Source organism: Zootoca vivipara, chromosome 6 (genome assembly GCF_963506605.1).
Source record: "Zootoca vivipara chromosome 6, rZooViv1.1, whole genome shotgun sequence".
Taxonomy (NCBI): domain Eukaryota; kingdom Metazoa; phylum Chordata; class Lepidosauria; order Squamata; family Lacertidae; genus Zootoca; species Zootoca vivipara.
In genome coordinates, this window is record NC_083281.1 from 92404578 (window position 1) to 92419825 (window position 15248).

The 15248-nt window shown below is 47.5% G+C and overlaps 1 protein-coding gene across 1 annotated transcript in view; it reads left to right on the plus strand.

Moving 5' to 3' along the window:
• The first annotated feature begins 1718 nt into the window (after positions 1–1718).
• TGFA (transforming growth factor alpha) overlaps positions 1719–15248 on the plus strand; it is a 48610-nt gene continuing 35080 nt past the window's right edge. The window contains exon 1 of the mRNA XM_035119954.2: positions 1719–2074. Within this exon, the coding sequence (XP_034975845.2) occupies positions 2032–2074 (43 nt within the window). The 5' untranslated portion in view covers positions 1719–2031. The remainder of the gene's footprint in view (positions 2075–15248) is intronic.

Below are 15248 nucleotides of genomic sequence, written 5' to 3' on the forward strand. Positions count from 1 at the left end.
CACCCCACCCCAAAAAACTGGTGAAGCTCACTAAATATTTTTAAGCAGGAAAGGCCTTTGTGTTAATATCTTTTCTTTCTGGCTTATAGTCACCCACGAGAAACAAAAAAACCCACCCTTTTCCCGCCCCCCTCTCCAATAGTGGTTCCCTATTTACAGCCTCACGGGTGAACATTTTTTGACACTTGCTCATTAAAACTGGCCTCAGCTAAAATTTTAGTTTGTGAACATACAGAGAAAATTAATCGAGGCTTTTCAGAAGTGTCGTAGTACAAAGAATAAAGAGTCTTGTGGCACCTTGATGGCCAACAAATTTATTGTGGCAGAAGCTGTTCTGGTCTGCAGCAAGCTGTGAAAATTAATGTCATAGGTATCTGAAGAAGTGTGCATGCACATGAAAGCTCATACCAATGACAAATTTAGTTGGTCTCTAAGGTGCTACTGGAAGGATTTTTTTTTTATTTTGTTTCGACTACGTCAGACCAACACGGCTACTTACGTGTAACTAGAAATAAGAAATCTGTTAGTCTTTCAAGCCAAAAGAAGATGTTTTAAGCTTGTGGCCCTGCACTTTAACACAGAGTCATAGAATTGGAAAGTTGGAAGGGATGCCACAAGGGTCATCTAGTCCAGCGTCTCTCATCTGCCACTCTCCCACTTGTCCCCATGGCTGCCATCCAGTTTGGATACAAATGTGCAGATATTTCAGATCATTCTTAGCCAGTTGCTCATCATAACACACTTTCTGGCTTTTGGTTTCTGCTACAAAAACTACATAATGTGGCCATCCCCAAGTAAAATATGTGCAAGTCACCTGAATGACTAAGAGGAAAAAAGTTGTCTGTTGGGTTGCCCCAGCTGGTGAGTGGGGAGAGAAAAGGTCTGCCTTGTTTCTCATGATGCAATTTGGGAATGGCGAGGTTTTGCAGATACCTGGGATGGATCAGGGCCTCTTGTTTGAGTAATGGCAACACCTGAAGACACAGCAGAGCAACAAAATCTTAGGCAACCCTACAGGCTCCTTCTTGATTTATTTATTGAATTTCCAGTCCTGTCCATCCAAGCCAAGCAGCCTGGGCAAGGGGTGGGAAAATTTAAAAAAAGGGGGGGGAGAGAAAGTATAGGAACATTCTGAAACTGTTTCAAACATTCCGAAAACAATTACCATGAAAATCATCTAAAAGCAGTTTAAAGTTTTGTTTTGTTTTGTTTTTTAAATCATTAGGGGAAAATACATGTACAGTTTGAGCCTCATTCTTTCTTCGGGAGCAATAATTCTAAACCAAACTTTTTTTATTGTGTTGCAAATATAAAAGGCACTTTTTATCATTAATACTGTACATACAAGAGTGGAAGTACTGTAGCCTACTTTTAAAAAGTTGCAATTCGAAACTTTCCCCTGGTTTTCATTCGGACGAGAGAAAATAAGCTGTCCCCCGCGCCCTGCCCAAAATCAACAAAACGAAACAGAGGCATTCAAGTGATGCTTATTACCGCAGCGCGACCACCTCCTCGAGGATCCAGGACCGGCTCGCGGGGACGGACTTCCAGCTGTTCCGACGTGCGGGTCGGCGCCGCCTAGCGCCCGTCGGGCGCTTCTGCAGGGCGTCCTAGGGGCCGGAGCCACTACCCCGCCCGGGGGGCGTGGGAGGGAGGCCGGCGCAGCGCCAGGAGGAGGGGCGGACGCTGCTCTCCGCCTCGGCCACTCGGGGCCGCGCAGCGCACCTGGAAGGAGCCTCGCGGAGAGGAGCGCACCGACGCCCTTGCTCGCTCGCCTGCCCGCCCGCCTGCCTGCCGGAGAACGCGCTCGCTGCTGCTCCGCCCGTCGCAGGTGCATCGCTGCCGACTGGCCTCGGGACGCGCCGCCCGTTCCAATCCTCCTACTCGACCCCCGAAGGGGCTCCACGCCGAACCCACCGGGAATGCTCGACGCCGCCGCCGTTGCTGGAGGCCGAGGGCTGGCCAGCTGAGTCTACCGACGCCGCTGCTGCTGCTGCCGCCGCTCCCCCCCCCCACGGCTGGCCGGGCAACATGGTCGGCGTGGCGGGCGCCGAGGTGGCCCTCCTCACCTTCGGTAAGTGGCCCCCTCCCGTCCGGGCGCGGCTCGGACTCCCCTTTCCAACTGAGCCTTTATTTACTCGCGAGGAAAACCACCCTGGAACCCGGAGCGAGTAAACTTCGCTGGGATGGGGCCGAAGAAGCTGCAAGTGTCGCGCGTCTCCTCGGCAGCCCAACCCTCCCGTCGAGCTGGTGCGCGGAGTCGCAGCGCCTCTTGCCTTGGTCTCTGGCCCCTTCCGAAAATGCTCCCCTCCTTACCAGACCCGCGTTTCCCCCCTCCAAGCTCCGGAGGCGGAGGAGAAGAAGCTAACGAGGCCAGAATACATGGGAGGCTGTGCAGTGTAGTGGTTAGAGAGTGGCTGACTAGAAGCTGGGAGAGACCAGGGTTCAAATCTCCCCCACTTGGCCGTGAAGCTCTCTGGGTGACCTTGGGCCAGTCACTGACTGCCTCTCAGCCTAACCTACCTCACAGGGCTGTTGTGGTCATCAAATGAGGTACTGTAGGGGAGGACCACGAACACCCCTTTGAGCTCCTTGGAGGAAAAGGGTGGGATAGAAATGCAATAAATGAAATTTTATTTAACCAAGAGGAAAACAGTGAAAGGACGGGAAGGCAGCAATCTGCCTCACAGAGGACTACCTGCTTGAAAGGACATAGCGGCTGCTGAGAGCTACCTGCTTTAGAATACATACAAGGCTTTCGAAGTAATCCATCTCTGCTCAGACTTCATCACTAACTGATAAAGCGAAGCAATCGGATTATCTGTCCCCTCTCTCTTCCTTCTCTGCTTCCCTGCCACCTCCCCCCCCCATTTTGGGGGTATTTTCTTCTCTCTGCTGCCTGTTGTTCCTCCTCCTCCTGTTTCTTTACTAGATTTGCTTTGGTGACTGAACAATAGAAATGGGAAGGCATTTATTTACCAGACCCTCCATGGTATTTTCTGTCTCTTTGTAAACAGTTTTTTAAAAAGGGGGTGGCAAATAAATGCCTTTTAGGGTGACTTTGCTTACCTGTGAATGTCCTCCTTTTAATTACACAGCAAAAGCAGCCTGAACACACGATATGGACTGGGGCTGTTTTTGTTCCGAGTGATTAGCAATCTTTTTGAAATGTGAAATAGCCGGATAATTACAGAGATGCTGTTTAGGAGAATTTAACAAATGGCACTTTTTTAAAAAACACTGATGGGTGTTTGCTGCTAGGTGTGAGCTTGTGCTGTTGGGGGATTTGCTGTGGTGTAAAGAAGGCTGACTTGGGTCCAAACTCCTGTATGGGCATTAAGGTTATGTAACGTGTAATAAATTAAACCGAATAAACAATATTCCAGCTTCTCCCTCCAGCAGCTCAGATCAGCAAGCAGCAGTTTTTCCTCTCTGCGCACTCTCTGAAAAACTAGCAAGTGTTGCAGTTAAGAAGTTTGTTCTTTGGACTGAATCCTGCTACGGATCAGCTGTGGAAATAATAGGTTAAAATGAGACTGATAAAAGCCAGGCAGTTGTGTGGGGGAGGAGAACGGCCCCTTGGGTTCTGGCTTCATGTGTGACACTGACCTGTTGGGTTTGGAAGGGGGCCCTGAGAGCCATGGGTGAAGTATCCGGAAAGAAGGAGCCACTTGCCCTATAAAAGCGCAAGTGGGTTTTAGCAAAGGATTAAAAGTTCAGCTATTATCTTCTCAGGTTAGAGGCATAGTAGCGTTAGTATTCGGTTGGTATATCTAGACGTCCTCTCTGGCTTCCAGTTACCAGGCGCTTGGATAGCTTTCAGTTATGAGACACCAGAAGCAGGAGATACCTTCTGGATCAAAAGGCAAGACACTTAACTCTGTGGCTTTATCGTAATTCTTTCCCGGGTTCAAGACATCTCCCTTGCTCCCAGTTCCTGGTTTTTTTGAAATCTTAATAGCTCCGTGTTATGAATGAAGATTGTTTAATCAGGCATATGCTTAAATAATCTCTCCTTTTCATCAGCCAGTTTTTCACCCATGGAAAGATTTGAGACCACCGTTCTTAAAACACTGGCTCTCAAATCTTTCCATGGCAGCCTGACTATCAGGGAATCCCTAAACCCTATGGGAGAACCTGGGTCATGTTCTAGGTCAACCTTCCCCAACCTGGTGCCCTCCAGATGTTTTGGACTGCAGTTCCTATCAGTCCTCGTGCTGCTTGGAGCTGATAGGAGTTGTGGTCCAAAACATCAAGGGGGTACTAGGTTGGGGAAGGCTTTTCTAGGGTGTATACTTGGCCCATGTGGAATAAGTCTTGGCACTTGCCAACAAGCTATGGAGAGGGTATCCCCACATTGCACCCAGTGCTCCCCTTGCAGCTACATGTTGGATTGCTCTGCCTTTCAGGAACCCTTGACCTGCTGTTGCAGATCTTCTCATCAAGGAATCGCAGGATTTCCCCAGTGAAGAACTTGAAAATTGCCTTAAGGCTCTTGCAACACAAATACACCAAGAGCTGAGTGCTTGAGGTGGTGTCATCCTTGTACATGGTGCTCTAGATTAATATGTCAAAAATGACTGGTCCTTGCCCCAAAGAGCTTCCTTAAAATCATAGTGCATGCTTCCACAATACAAAACTATCCAGATTGCTCATTTCCTAAGTGCGGTTGAATTAAGTGGAAATTGCTGCAGAGTAAACATGTTTAGGATCAGGTTGCAAAATTTAAGCTGTGATTAATAGGCTTCAGGGTGTGTGTCGGGGGGGGGGGGTTGTTTGTCTTGTTTATCTGTGGCCTGGTGGGTATAGACAGAGCAAATTCAGGGGCAGGGTTCCAAATGGTTCATGAAACTGGTCAGTTTCTCTTGCAGTTCATACATGCATGCCCTGTTTGATTCCTGTACCATCAGGTGGTTACTTGCAGGTGTGAATGTGTAGTCATGGACAGATGCTGAATGTGGAACTTTAATAGTGCCTTGCAATAGTATTGTCAACCACACCATTTTCAAAAGAGTCAGTTCAAACATTGAGTCTTGCATGATTCCTCATGTAAAAAATATGGGCCCTATCCACTAGGAAATGTTTCTATCCTTTCTATACCCCACTTGCATATTGCCTCCCTCATTTGTTTGGGTGGTCTCGGAAAAGGCAGAGGGGCTGTGTCCTGGTTCCATATGTTTGAGGGAAAACTAAAAAAGAAAAGCTGTACTTGATTAAAGCGAAATTGACACGGGTTGGAACAGGACCAGATCTTGAATCAAGAATCTTTGCATATGACCCCCTACCCAAATCGTGCTGGTTTATTCTCTGTGTTTTGATGGCTGGAAGCAGAATGTGTAAAGAGATGCAACCGAAATGTATTTGAAGTGATGCGGAAACTCATCCCTGGGCATTGTATCAGAAATGGTCCATTCACAAATGCTCCTCCTGGTCAATTGATGTTGCAGGCTTGCTCGATGAACCTGCCTTATGAGGGAGCTGAGGGGACCAGTGGAGGTTGCCCTTCCAGCCGCAAAGAATGCAAGAGGCGTACATTTTGTTGCAGCTTTGTTTTTGTTTCAGCAGTTGGACATATCCTGCCTGGTGCTCTCCAGATGTTGTGGACTACAAGTCCTCTGTGCTGTGCTGTGCTGGCTGGGGCTGATGGGGGTTGTAGTCCAAAACATCTGGAAGGTGTCAGGTTGGAGAAGTCTATAGGATAAATAGCATGTCTTTAACTTGGGTGAAAGCCAAAGGTGTAAACTACGCTGGCAATTCATTCCCATGTTCTCATGGAACACGCTTCCAACTTTTGCATATTCAACACAAGAATCTGAAGGGAGAATCTTCATCTTCAGCCACTTCTTTGCTTGGTTCCAATTTCAGCATGATGTGTCTCAAGTGCATGTTTTTTTATGATAACTGGAATTGCCACATGTACCCTAACATTTAGGTTTGGTGAGAGCAAGGCTGCTTCTGAAAGCCAGTTCTGGAGTGAGGATTCCTGCTCACCTTCGGCCATTTCCTGCCTGCTTAAGAGGGATCTATCTTGCAGTGCTGGAATAGTCAGATGGAACTAAAGGCTGTTTGATAGGACGCGGGTGGCGCTGTGGTCTAAACCACTGAGCCTAGGGCTTGCCGATAAGAAGGTCAGCGGTTCAAATCCCCGCAACGGGGTGAACTCCTGTTGCTCTGTCCCAGCTTCTGCCAACCTAGCAGTTCAAAAGCACACCAGTGCAAGTAGTAGATAAAGAGGTACCACTGTGATGGGAAGGAAAACGGCATTTCCATGTGCTCTGGTTTCCATCATGGTGTTCCGTTGCACCAGAAGCGGTTTAGTCCTGCTGGCCACATGACCCGGAAAGCTGTCTGTGGGCAAACGCCGGCTCCCTCAGCCTAAAAGCAAGATGAGCACCACAGTCCCAGAGTTTCCTTTGGCTGGACTTAACCGTCCAGGAGTCCTTTACCTTTACCTTTACCTTTAAAGGCTGTTTGGTACACTAGCACAGTAGCTAACTGAGATGCACCCTCGAGGTGTACCGTACCTACTCTTTACAGTTCTAGGTGTCAATGTTTTCTGGGAAGAAAACTGAAATTGTGCTGCAGCTTCTAACTCTCTGACCAGGATACGAAACGGTATGTAGTGTCCTTCAGGGGCCCCTGTGGCTTTAGCTGTCTTCCGAAGTGAGTGTGATTAAGGTCGCTTGATGCCACATTTGGGTTGTGTTCTTTCAACTTTAATAAAACAAAAGCAGGGAATCCAGAGAAGCGTCACATAATCTCTGCAGGCAGTTGTAGCCCAAGGCAAAACACTGGGTACACCAGCCCCAGGCAAGCATTATCAGTTGATTTGTAGATTAGACTGTTGCAATGGCCTTATTCAGTTGATTTGCCCTGCCCTGTCACTGCTCTGTGTTGAAAGCTGTGAATCGCTCCCAGACATACAGTACCTGTGCAGGTTCAAGGGCCAAGAGGTCAGAGTGAATTTAAATCAAAGGATTTGCACGGAAAGGGCTTCCCTAACTTGGGGGGGGGGCTGGAAGTTCCCCAGGAAAACAGTAGCTGAGGCCAGGCCACAAGGACATCCTATTCCTTTTTTTTTTCCTGGCGAAAATGAGAGGAGGGAGTCAAAATTAGCATCATACTAATGAGACCAGAAATAGCAATTTGGTATAAGTTTCACAAGAGGATTGTTTATTTTCTTTAAAAGCTTAAAGAGGCACAATGGTTGGCAAGTAACATCTGGATAAAATGTTGGCTGAAAGCGAGCGATGGATCAAAGCGCCCAGAAGTTTCTGCTGAGCGTTCCTGCATGGGAAGCGGAACCGCCACATTTTAATGAACATCTTGAGAGACCAGGAGGCTGAATCAGCTGCGCTATTCAGCGAACTTGAGTGTAGCAGGCAAGGCTTGGGCATTGTTGACTAAATTTTTGGGAAGCAGAAGCTGGCGTAGTCTGGATTTCATATGTCCTAAACCCTGTTTTGCTGCTGAACTGCTCCCCCCTTTTCTCTTCTTGTTCAGATTGTTTTTATTGAATATTTTCTTGGGTTGCAAAAGTCTCTGTTTTCTGTTCATAGAATCCTTTCTACACATCAGTTATATTCGGTGTGAGACAATACAGTCATACCTTGGTTGTCAAAGGCCTTGTGACTCGAACATTTTTGCTCCCGAAAGTCGCAAACCCGGAAGTGAGCATTTCCAAAACGTTCTTTGGAACCTGAACATCTGACGCGGGTTCCGCGGGTCAGCGGGTTCCAACAGCGGGTTCCAACTTCCTGCAGCCAATCGGAGGCCGCGTCTTGGTTTCTGAACTTTTTGGAAGTCAAACGGACTTTCGGAATGGATTCTGTTTGACTTCCGAGGTACGACTGTATAATGTTACACATCATTTAAGGCTGGGGAAGAAGAGAGGTGGGGAGTGAGAGCTGCAGTATCGTACTCCCAGCCACTGCCTAGGCCTGATGGGGGTTGCATTCCAAAACAGCTGTAAGCACCATGCTGGAAAAGGCTGCACTCGGTTACGACTGGACCTAATGGTCAGGGGTCCCTTTACCTTTACCTTTACTGCCTTATAAACTGGATTATTTATTTTACAAGCTTTGTATGCTGCTTTATTGTAATACAACCTTAAAGCGGTTTACAAAAGCAATAAAACTATCAGTAAAAAACAATTAAAAACAACTATTTAAAGCACTGGTGTTTATTGATTTTTAAAAAAATCAATGACAAGCTAAAAAATGGATTAAAACACACATCAACCTTCTATATGTCCGGATACCTAAAAAAATATATGTTTGGGACAGGTGCGAAAAAGAGTATAGTGAATATATTTGCCTCATTCCAGGGAGTTCCAGAGTGTAGGTCAGGCTTCCTCAAACTCGGCCCTCCAGATGTTTTTGGCCTACAACTCCCATGATCCCTAGCTAGCTAGCTAGCAAGCGATCCCTGATGGGAACTGTAGTCTCAAAACATCTGGGGGGCTGAGTTTGAGGAAGCCTGGTGTAGGTGCTGCTACACTAAAAGATCGAGTTCTTACAACTGCAGAACAGGTATTGTGGGGCACCTGTAGTAGTGCCACTTCCATGGATCAAACTGGACAAGTGGGCATATATGGGGTAAGGTACGAACAATACACCTGTTAATATACTGTCAGGGTCTCACTCCTGTCGCCAATTGTGCTGCAACATCCTGCACTAACTGCAGCTTCCAGATCAGGCTCAAGGGAAGCCCCACATAGAGTGCATTGCAGTAGTCCAGTCTTGAAGCAACCATGGCATGAACGACTGTGGCCAAACACTCCCAATCGAGGGAGAGTCATAGCTGCTGTACCAGTTTCTGCTGGTAGAAGATGCTTCTAAGCTCTAACCACTGAGGCTTCCTTGGTTTCCAGAGACAGAGCTGCATCCAGAAGGATCTCCAGAATGCACACCTGCTCTTTCCAGGATAGGCACTTGACCAGTTTTTCTGACGTGGGAACCACTCACCCACAGTGGCCTCTGTGTTGCCAGGATTCAAACTCTGCTTGTCACGGCCTTTCCCAGCTCAGATGTTACCCCCCCATACACACACAAAACGCCCAATGGCCGCCCCCAGCAGCTTCTTGTGGATATTGACTGGCATTGGAGGTAAGAGAGTGCCCTGTGGCACTTTGGCACACCTCTTCCTTTTCAAGCTGCTCTCCTGGCTAGGAATCCTGAAGCCTGCAAAGGCTGTCCCCTGTAGTACATTGAGCCCACCAGTTAATCTTGACCTTGGTCTGTTGCAGGCTTGTGTGTTTTACCCTGGCAATATTGATTCACTTTGGGGAGCTGACAAGCTTTTGTTATAGCAGAGCAGAATGAGAGGTTGAAGCAGAGCTTGTTCTGCAAAAGCTCCTATAGTGTTGCCTTGAGAGATGCTTAGATGAACATGGAACAATTCCTGTAAGCATTAACAGAGTGTCGGGTTTGTTTTTTACGGACGGTGTCTCTAATTGTCGGTGTGTGCTGCTAATAATAATAATAATAATAATAATAATAATAATAATATATTTATACCCCGCCCATCTGGCTAAGTCTCCCCAGCCACTCTGGGCGGCTCCCAATTGAATATTAAAACAATACAGCATTAAATATTAAAAACTTCCCTAAACAGGGCTGCCTTCAGATGTCTTTTAAAAATAGAATAGCTGCTTATTTCCTTGACATCTGTTGGAAGGGCGGGTGCCACTACCAAGAAAGCCCTCTGTCTGGTTCCCTGTAACCTCACTTCTCACAATGAGGGAACGCCAGAAGGCCCTTGGCACTGGATCTCAGTGTCCGGGCTGAATGATGGGGGTGGAGACGCTCCTTCAGGTATATGGGACCGAGGCTGTTTAGGGCTTTAAAGGTCAACACCAACACTTTGAATTGTGCTCAGAAACGTACTTTGGCTTTTAATTAGGCCAGCCTAACTGCACGAGGAACCCCACTGGTATTTTTAGGGGGTGCCACTGATCATAGCAAGCTGCCTTATCCACCTCACTATTGTCCAAACTGACTGGCAGTGGCTCAGCAGGGTTTCTGGCTGGAGTCTCTGTCAGCCCACCTGGAGATGCCAAGGATTGAACCGTCTGCATGCCAAGCAAGTGCACTGAGCTACAGCCCTTCCCCACATGAAGTAACACATAGCCCTAGGAGACATGTCCCAGAATTTCCTGCTGTATTTACAGCATATACCTGGGGCAGCAAGTTACCCCAAAGTCGCCAGATTTCATTGTTTGTTTGAAATGTCCATGTGAATGTTCTGAGAACAGCAAAATGGGCAAGGAGGGAAATGGAGCAATTGAAAATTGTTGTTAGATTCCTTTTTTAAGGTTTCTATAGCAGTGTTTGCTTGCAACTGAGATTTTGTATACAGCGGCACCTTGGTTTTCAAACTTAAATCCGTTCCAGGAGTCTGTTTGACTCCCGGAACGGTTCAAAAACCAAGGTGCAGTTTCCGATTGGCGGTGTGAGCTTTCTGCACTCAGTCGGAAGCTGTGGAAGCCACGTCGGACGTTCACGTTCCAAAAAACGTTTGGAACACTCACTTTTGCAGCGTTTGATAACCAAGGGACGACTGTATTTTGAAGAACAAGTGGCGAGTCTCTTTTAATTTACATTTCCCTTCTTGAATTTATACCCACCGCTGCCATTTACCCAAGTACACAGAACAGCTTGCTAGCTGAAATCAGGGCTGGTTATTGTGGGTTTCCAAACCGTGGCCTGCTTTGCCGCATGGAAGGGTTGTGACATGTTTGTGTGCGAATTTCCAAGGAAAAGGAGGCTGAAATCCTGTTGCGTTGCTCCATTTTCCTCTTGCTCGCTTTTCTGTTCCCAGGAGCAGCTCCACCCTTCACTGCTGGGTTTCTCCTGGCACACAATGCTCCTCGCTCAGGCCACCGAAACTTGTCAGTTTTGCTAGTTGAGTAAAGAGACTTTCAGGTGCATTTGGGCGCTTAAGATGCCAACTGGCCATGTGTGAAGTGGGAAGGCACAGCCAGTTCCTTACAGATTGCAGCTCCTCTTGAACTGCATTTCTCCCTTGGTAGGCAGCATTATTATAATATAAAACCATCTGTTATATCTGTTTAGTATATATACAGGGCAACTTCCCTTTACATGTAGCTGAAGACACCTAAAGGTAAAGGTAAAGGGACCCCTGACCATTAGGTCCAGTCGTGACCGACGCTGGGGTTGCGTGCTCATCTCGCATTATTGGCCGAGGGAGCTGACGTATAGCTTCCAGGTCATGTGGCCAGCATGACAAAGCCGCTTCTGGCAAACCAGAGCAGCGCATGGAAACGCCGTTTCCCTTCCCGCTATAGCGGTTCCTATTTATCTACTTGCATTTTGATGTGCTTTCGAACTGCTAGGTTGGCAGGAGCTGGGACCAAGCAACGGGAGCTCACCCCGTCACAGGGATTTGAACCGGTGACCTTCTGATCAGCAAGCCCTCCCATCAACCTCAGCCACAACGGCTGACGGGGGCTGCAGTCCAAAACACCCTGCGAGCACCCAGTTGGTGCGAGAGATTGTGAGCCCCTCCATCTGCATGTGACTGGGATGTAGCCCAGGGGTTCCCAAAATGAGTGATCCCTCCCACTGGGAGCCAGTGGGGGCACTGAGAGGCAAGGGGATGGAGGGGGCACTGAGGGTGTAAATGACTATCAGACTTTGAAAAGTTGATATCGCTGGATCAAGTTCATCAGCTTTGTTGCACTAATTAGAATAAACAGGTTTAATTGTGTTTTGAATAGATGTGTGATTAATTGTTGCTATCTTGAATTTTATTGTGTTATTATATTCCTTAGTGGATCATGCAATCCAGGCCAGGCTAGGCTAGGCTAGGCGGCACAGGGGATGAGTTTATGGAACCATAAGTTTGGGAACCACTGGTTTAGCCATTCTTAAACTTTTGCAGTGACTTTGCCTCCCAAGGTTAAACCTCTGGCGCTTCCCTTCATCATTCCTCTGCTGTCTGTCTAGCCATCTGACTTGAGAATATAATATACATCTTGTTGAACCCTCTGCCTTCTTGGTGGTGGTCTCATGGGATATTTGGGTGCATCTTGGTCTTCTGAATAGTCTAACCAGGATTTGGGTCCCATGGCCACCCATGGAGACCTCGCGGTGGGAAAAACAAACCATCTAGCGACGTTAGGCTTTTGTTTCCCTCTGGAAGGCCAGAGTCTTTGGGGGGAGGGGATGGAGGTGACTTTGAGAAGCTCGCCTTGGCTGTGGCATACTTTTGGGAAATGCTATCAGACTGTCCATCTTTCCATCCCTATGGGAGCCCCAGGTAATGTTCAGAAAGGCAGCTGGTATAGTTTTGTAGAAAGAGGATGAACTGGAGAAGACCCCTCTCCCCCAATTGACACCTCCCTTCTATCACCAATTTGCTTGCTAGTCTGCTCCTCATTTTAGTAGGAGGCTGAACTACCTGAAAAGGCTCTCTTTTTTTTGTTCTTAGCTTGGTATGGTGATCGCATTGCTGTTGCAGACCATCTCTGATCAGGCCATGGCCTTGTAGAGCCCTCTTCTCCCACTAGATGTCTTCCAGATGTTTTGGACTTCAACTTCCACCATGACCATGCAGTGCTCACACTGGTAGGAGCCCAACTGAGGCTGTTGGGAGTTGTAGTCCAAAACATCTGGAGGGCACCTGGTTGGCCAGGACTGCTCTCGTATATTCATGCAGAAGGTTCACACTGTAGGTCACACAGTGGCTTCAGAACATTCTGGACTTCATAGTTCAGCTTCTCTCTGCCACTTGCATCAATGAAACCAAGAATGACCGTATACTGCTCCTGAAGCAGAAAATTGTGCTGCCATTCCCCAGTTGACTGAGGAAAAAGAGGAACACACTGTATTGTTCCTCACTCATTCTTTGCCTCCCAAAATTGCTTAAGCAAAGCCCAGTGGTTTTTTTCCCAGGGCAAGGGCTCTGGGAGGGGGCATATACACATACACACACCCTCTTCCGAAGAACTTAGGAAGGCCTCTTTTCTTTCAGCTGCAAATGTTTTGCCTTTACACCCCACAGAATCGCTTTGCATTGACTTGGTCTGTGCCTACTCATTGTGCTTTTCCTTATTTGACTTTGCAAATTGCTTGAACAATTGCTCAGTGCTGTGTTTGTTTTGTAGAATCGTGGTCGTATGGCACTGTGCACAGTCACCTGGGTCCTCGACTAAAAAGATGGATCCTTGAATTTTTTGAGAGAGAGGAAGGTGTGTTGGTGCCCTTTCCCCTTTGGGCAGAATCCTCAGGGTTTGGTCCCATTCCTATACTTAACTGTGGAGCTCTCTCCCACGGGAGGTAGTCATGGTCGCCAACCTGGATGGCTTTAAAAGAGGATTGGACAAAGTCATGTAGGAGAGGAATAGTGATGGTTTCCAGCCATGAAGACTGGCTGGTGGGAACTCCAGGAGGGGAGAGGGCTCTTGTGCTCGAATCCTGCTTGTGGATTTCCCACAAGCATCTGGTCAGCCACGGTGAGAAAAGGATGCTGGACTAGATGGGGCCCTGGCCTGATACAGCAGGCTCTTTGTATGTTCTTATGTTCATTCCCCTGTCCCGTCCCACCAGCCCTCTTTGGTCCTCTCCGCAGACGGTCTTCAAGAGGCTCCTTTTGCCAAGGCATGAAGTCACAATCTGTGCTGTTATGCCAGCATTACAAGACAACTGGGACATGGTATTAGCACACTGACGTACATTACTGTAATAGTTGCATAGTTCTGCTCATCTTGTGAAATTCTAAGGGAGGGCAGAATTTTCTCATGGACCTGAAATCTGCAGCTAGAAGATCAGAACCCTTTCAGATAAAGTAAATGCTTCCAGCCCTCAAGTGTTTGTGGCAGCGATAGGCTTGAATGTGGCCTGCTAGAGGCAGAGCAGTGGTCCATGTGAGTGGGAGGGGGTGTTCCTTCCAGGGTCCCACTGCCTCCATCATGCTACATACATATGGTAGAGTTGCATGACAATAAATTTGGTTTATTTATTTATTGCATTTATTTCCCATCTTTTCCCCCCAAGGAGCTCAAGGTTGGTTCCCACCCTCCTCATTTATTCTGCACAACAACCCTGTAGGGCAGGTTAGGCTGAGAGGCAGAAACTATCCTAAGTGAGCTTTATGACTGAGCGGGGTCAGGAACCCTGTCCTCTCCCAGGTCCTACGGTAGTCCGACACTCTAAATGCTGTACCACGCTGCACATTTCATTACACCGGGGGCAATTTGCTCGCTGTGATTGTGAGATACCTCTTTTCTCGCCAGAGACTTTGGCGTGGTTTAGAATTGAAATCTTATCAACGTGGTGTGCGCACAGCCCGGTTTGTGAGAGGTAGCCTAACAGTGTAGCACAGTGCAGCTTTTGCAAAAGATTCTTTTCCTGCTCTTAAAGAATCCTGAATGGTAAGGGATGGTTTTTCTGTTCGGGCTGCTGTTCTCTGGGACAGAAACGTTGGTGGGATCACCTTTGCTGGCTTGCTTCGTACCATTTACATTTTTGGAACAGCTGCCGCGAACTTCCTCTGAATTAAGCTGGGAAACGAAGTTTTCTCTCCTTCCAGGAGCGCTCCTCCTCCTTTGTGGTCCTGCCGTGTCTCCTTCTGTTGTGGTTTCACTTCCCTTGCTCCTGCTTCCAATTATGTCCCCTTGTATGTGGCTGTGACTGGGGAGTTGGTGTGCAAACATCTTCCCTGGTGCTCAATGCTTTGTTGTGCTGCTGTTGCCTGTGCTGACACACTAGTTGCTTGTTTTGTCTCGGAAGCCCCATGTAATTCAGTAGAACAGTTTGTGTGTGTGTGTGTGTGTGTGTGTGTGTGTTTGCGTTTGCACAGTTCTCAATACGCTGTAGGAATAACTGCCGTGAGTTAGAGAAATTTTGGTGAAATCACAGTCGTGGAGACAGAGAGAAATTTGGAAGGAAGGGGGGGGGGCTGAAATTGGGAATTTTCCTAATGGGAAGCCTCTTCCGGAGGAGATTTAAATATGCCAAAGTAAGAAAATAGAATGAGTGCAAAGTGACTTTGTGCAACCAATAGAGGCAGCACAAGATGCCCTTCTTGTTGGGTTTGATGCCCTGCGAACGTTACTTGCTGGAGCAGATGATGCAGATTTCTCATGGAAAATGAAATGGGAAATGGTTTTTTATTTAGGGGCCAGCGGTTGTAAATAAATCAGGACATCAGCAGACATGGATTAAACACTCGCAAAAAGCAACAATAAGGATAATTTTAAAAGGGGATATAGTCTGTAAGCATAG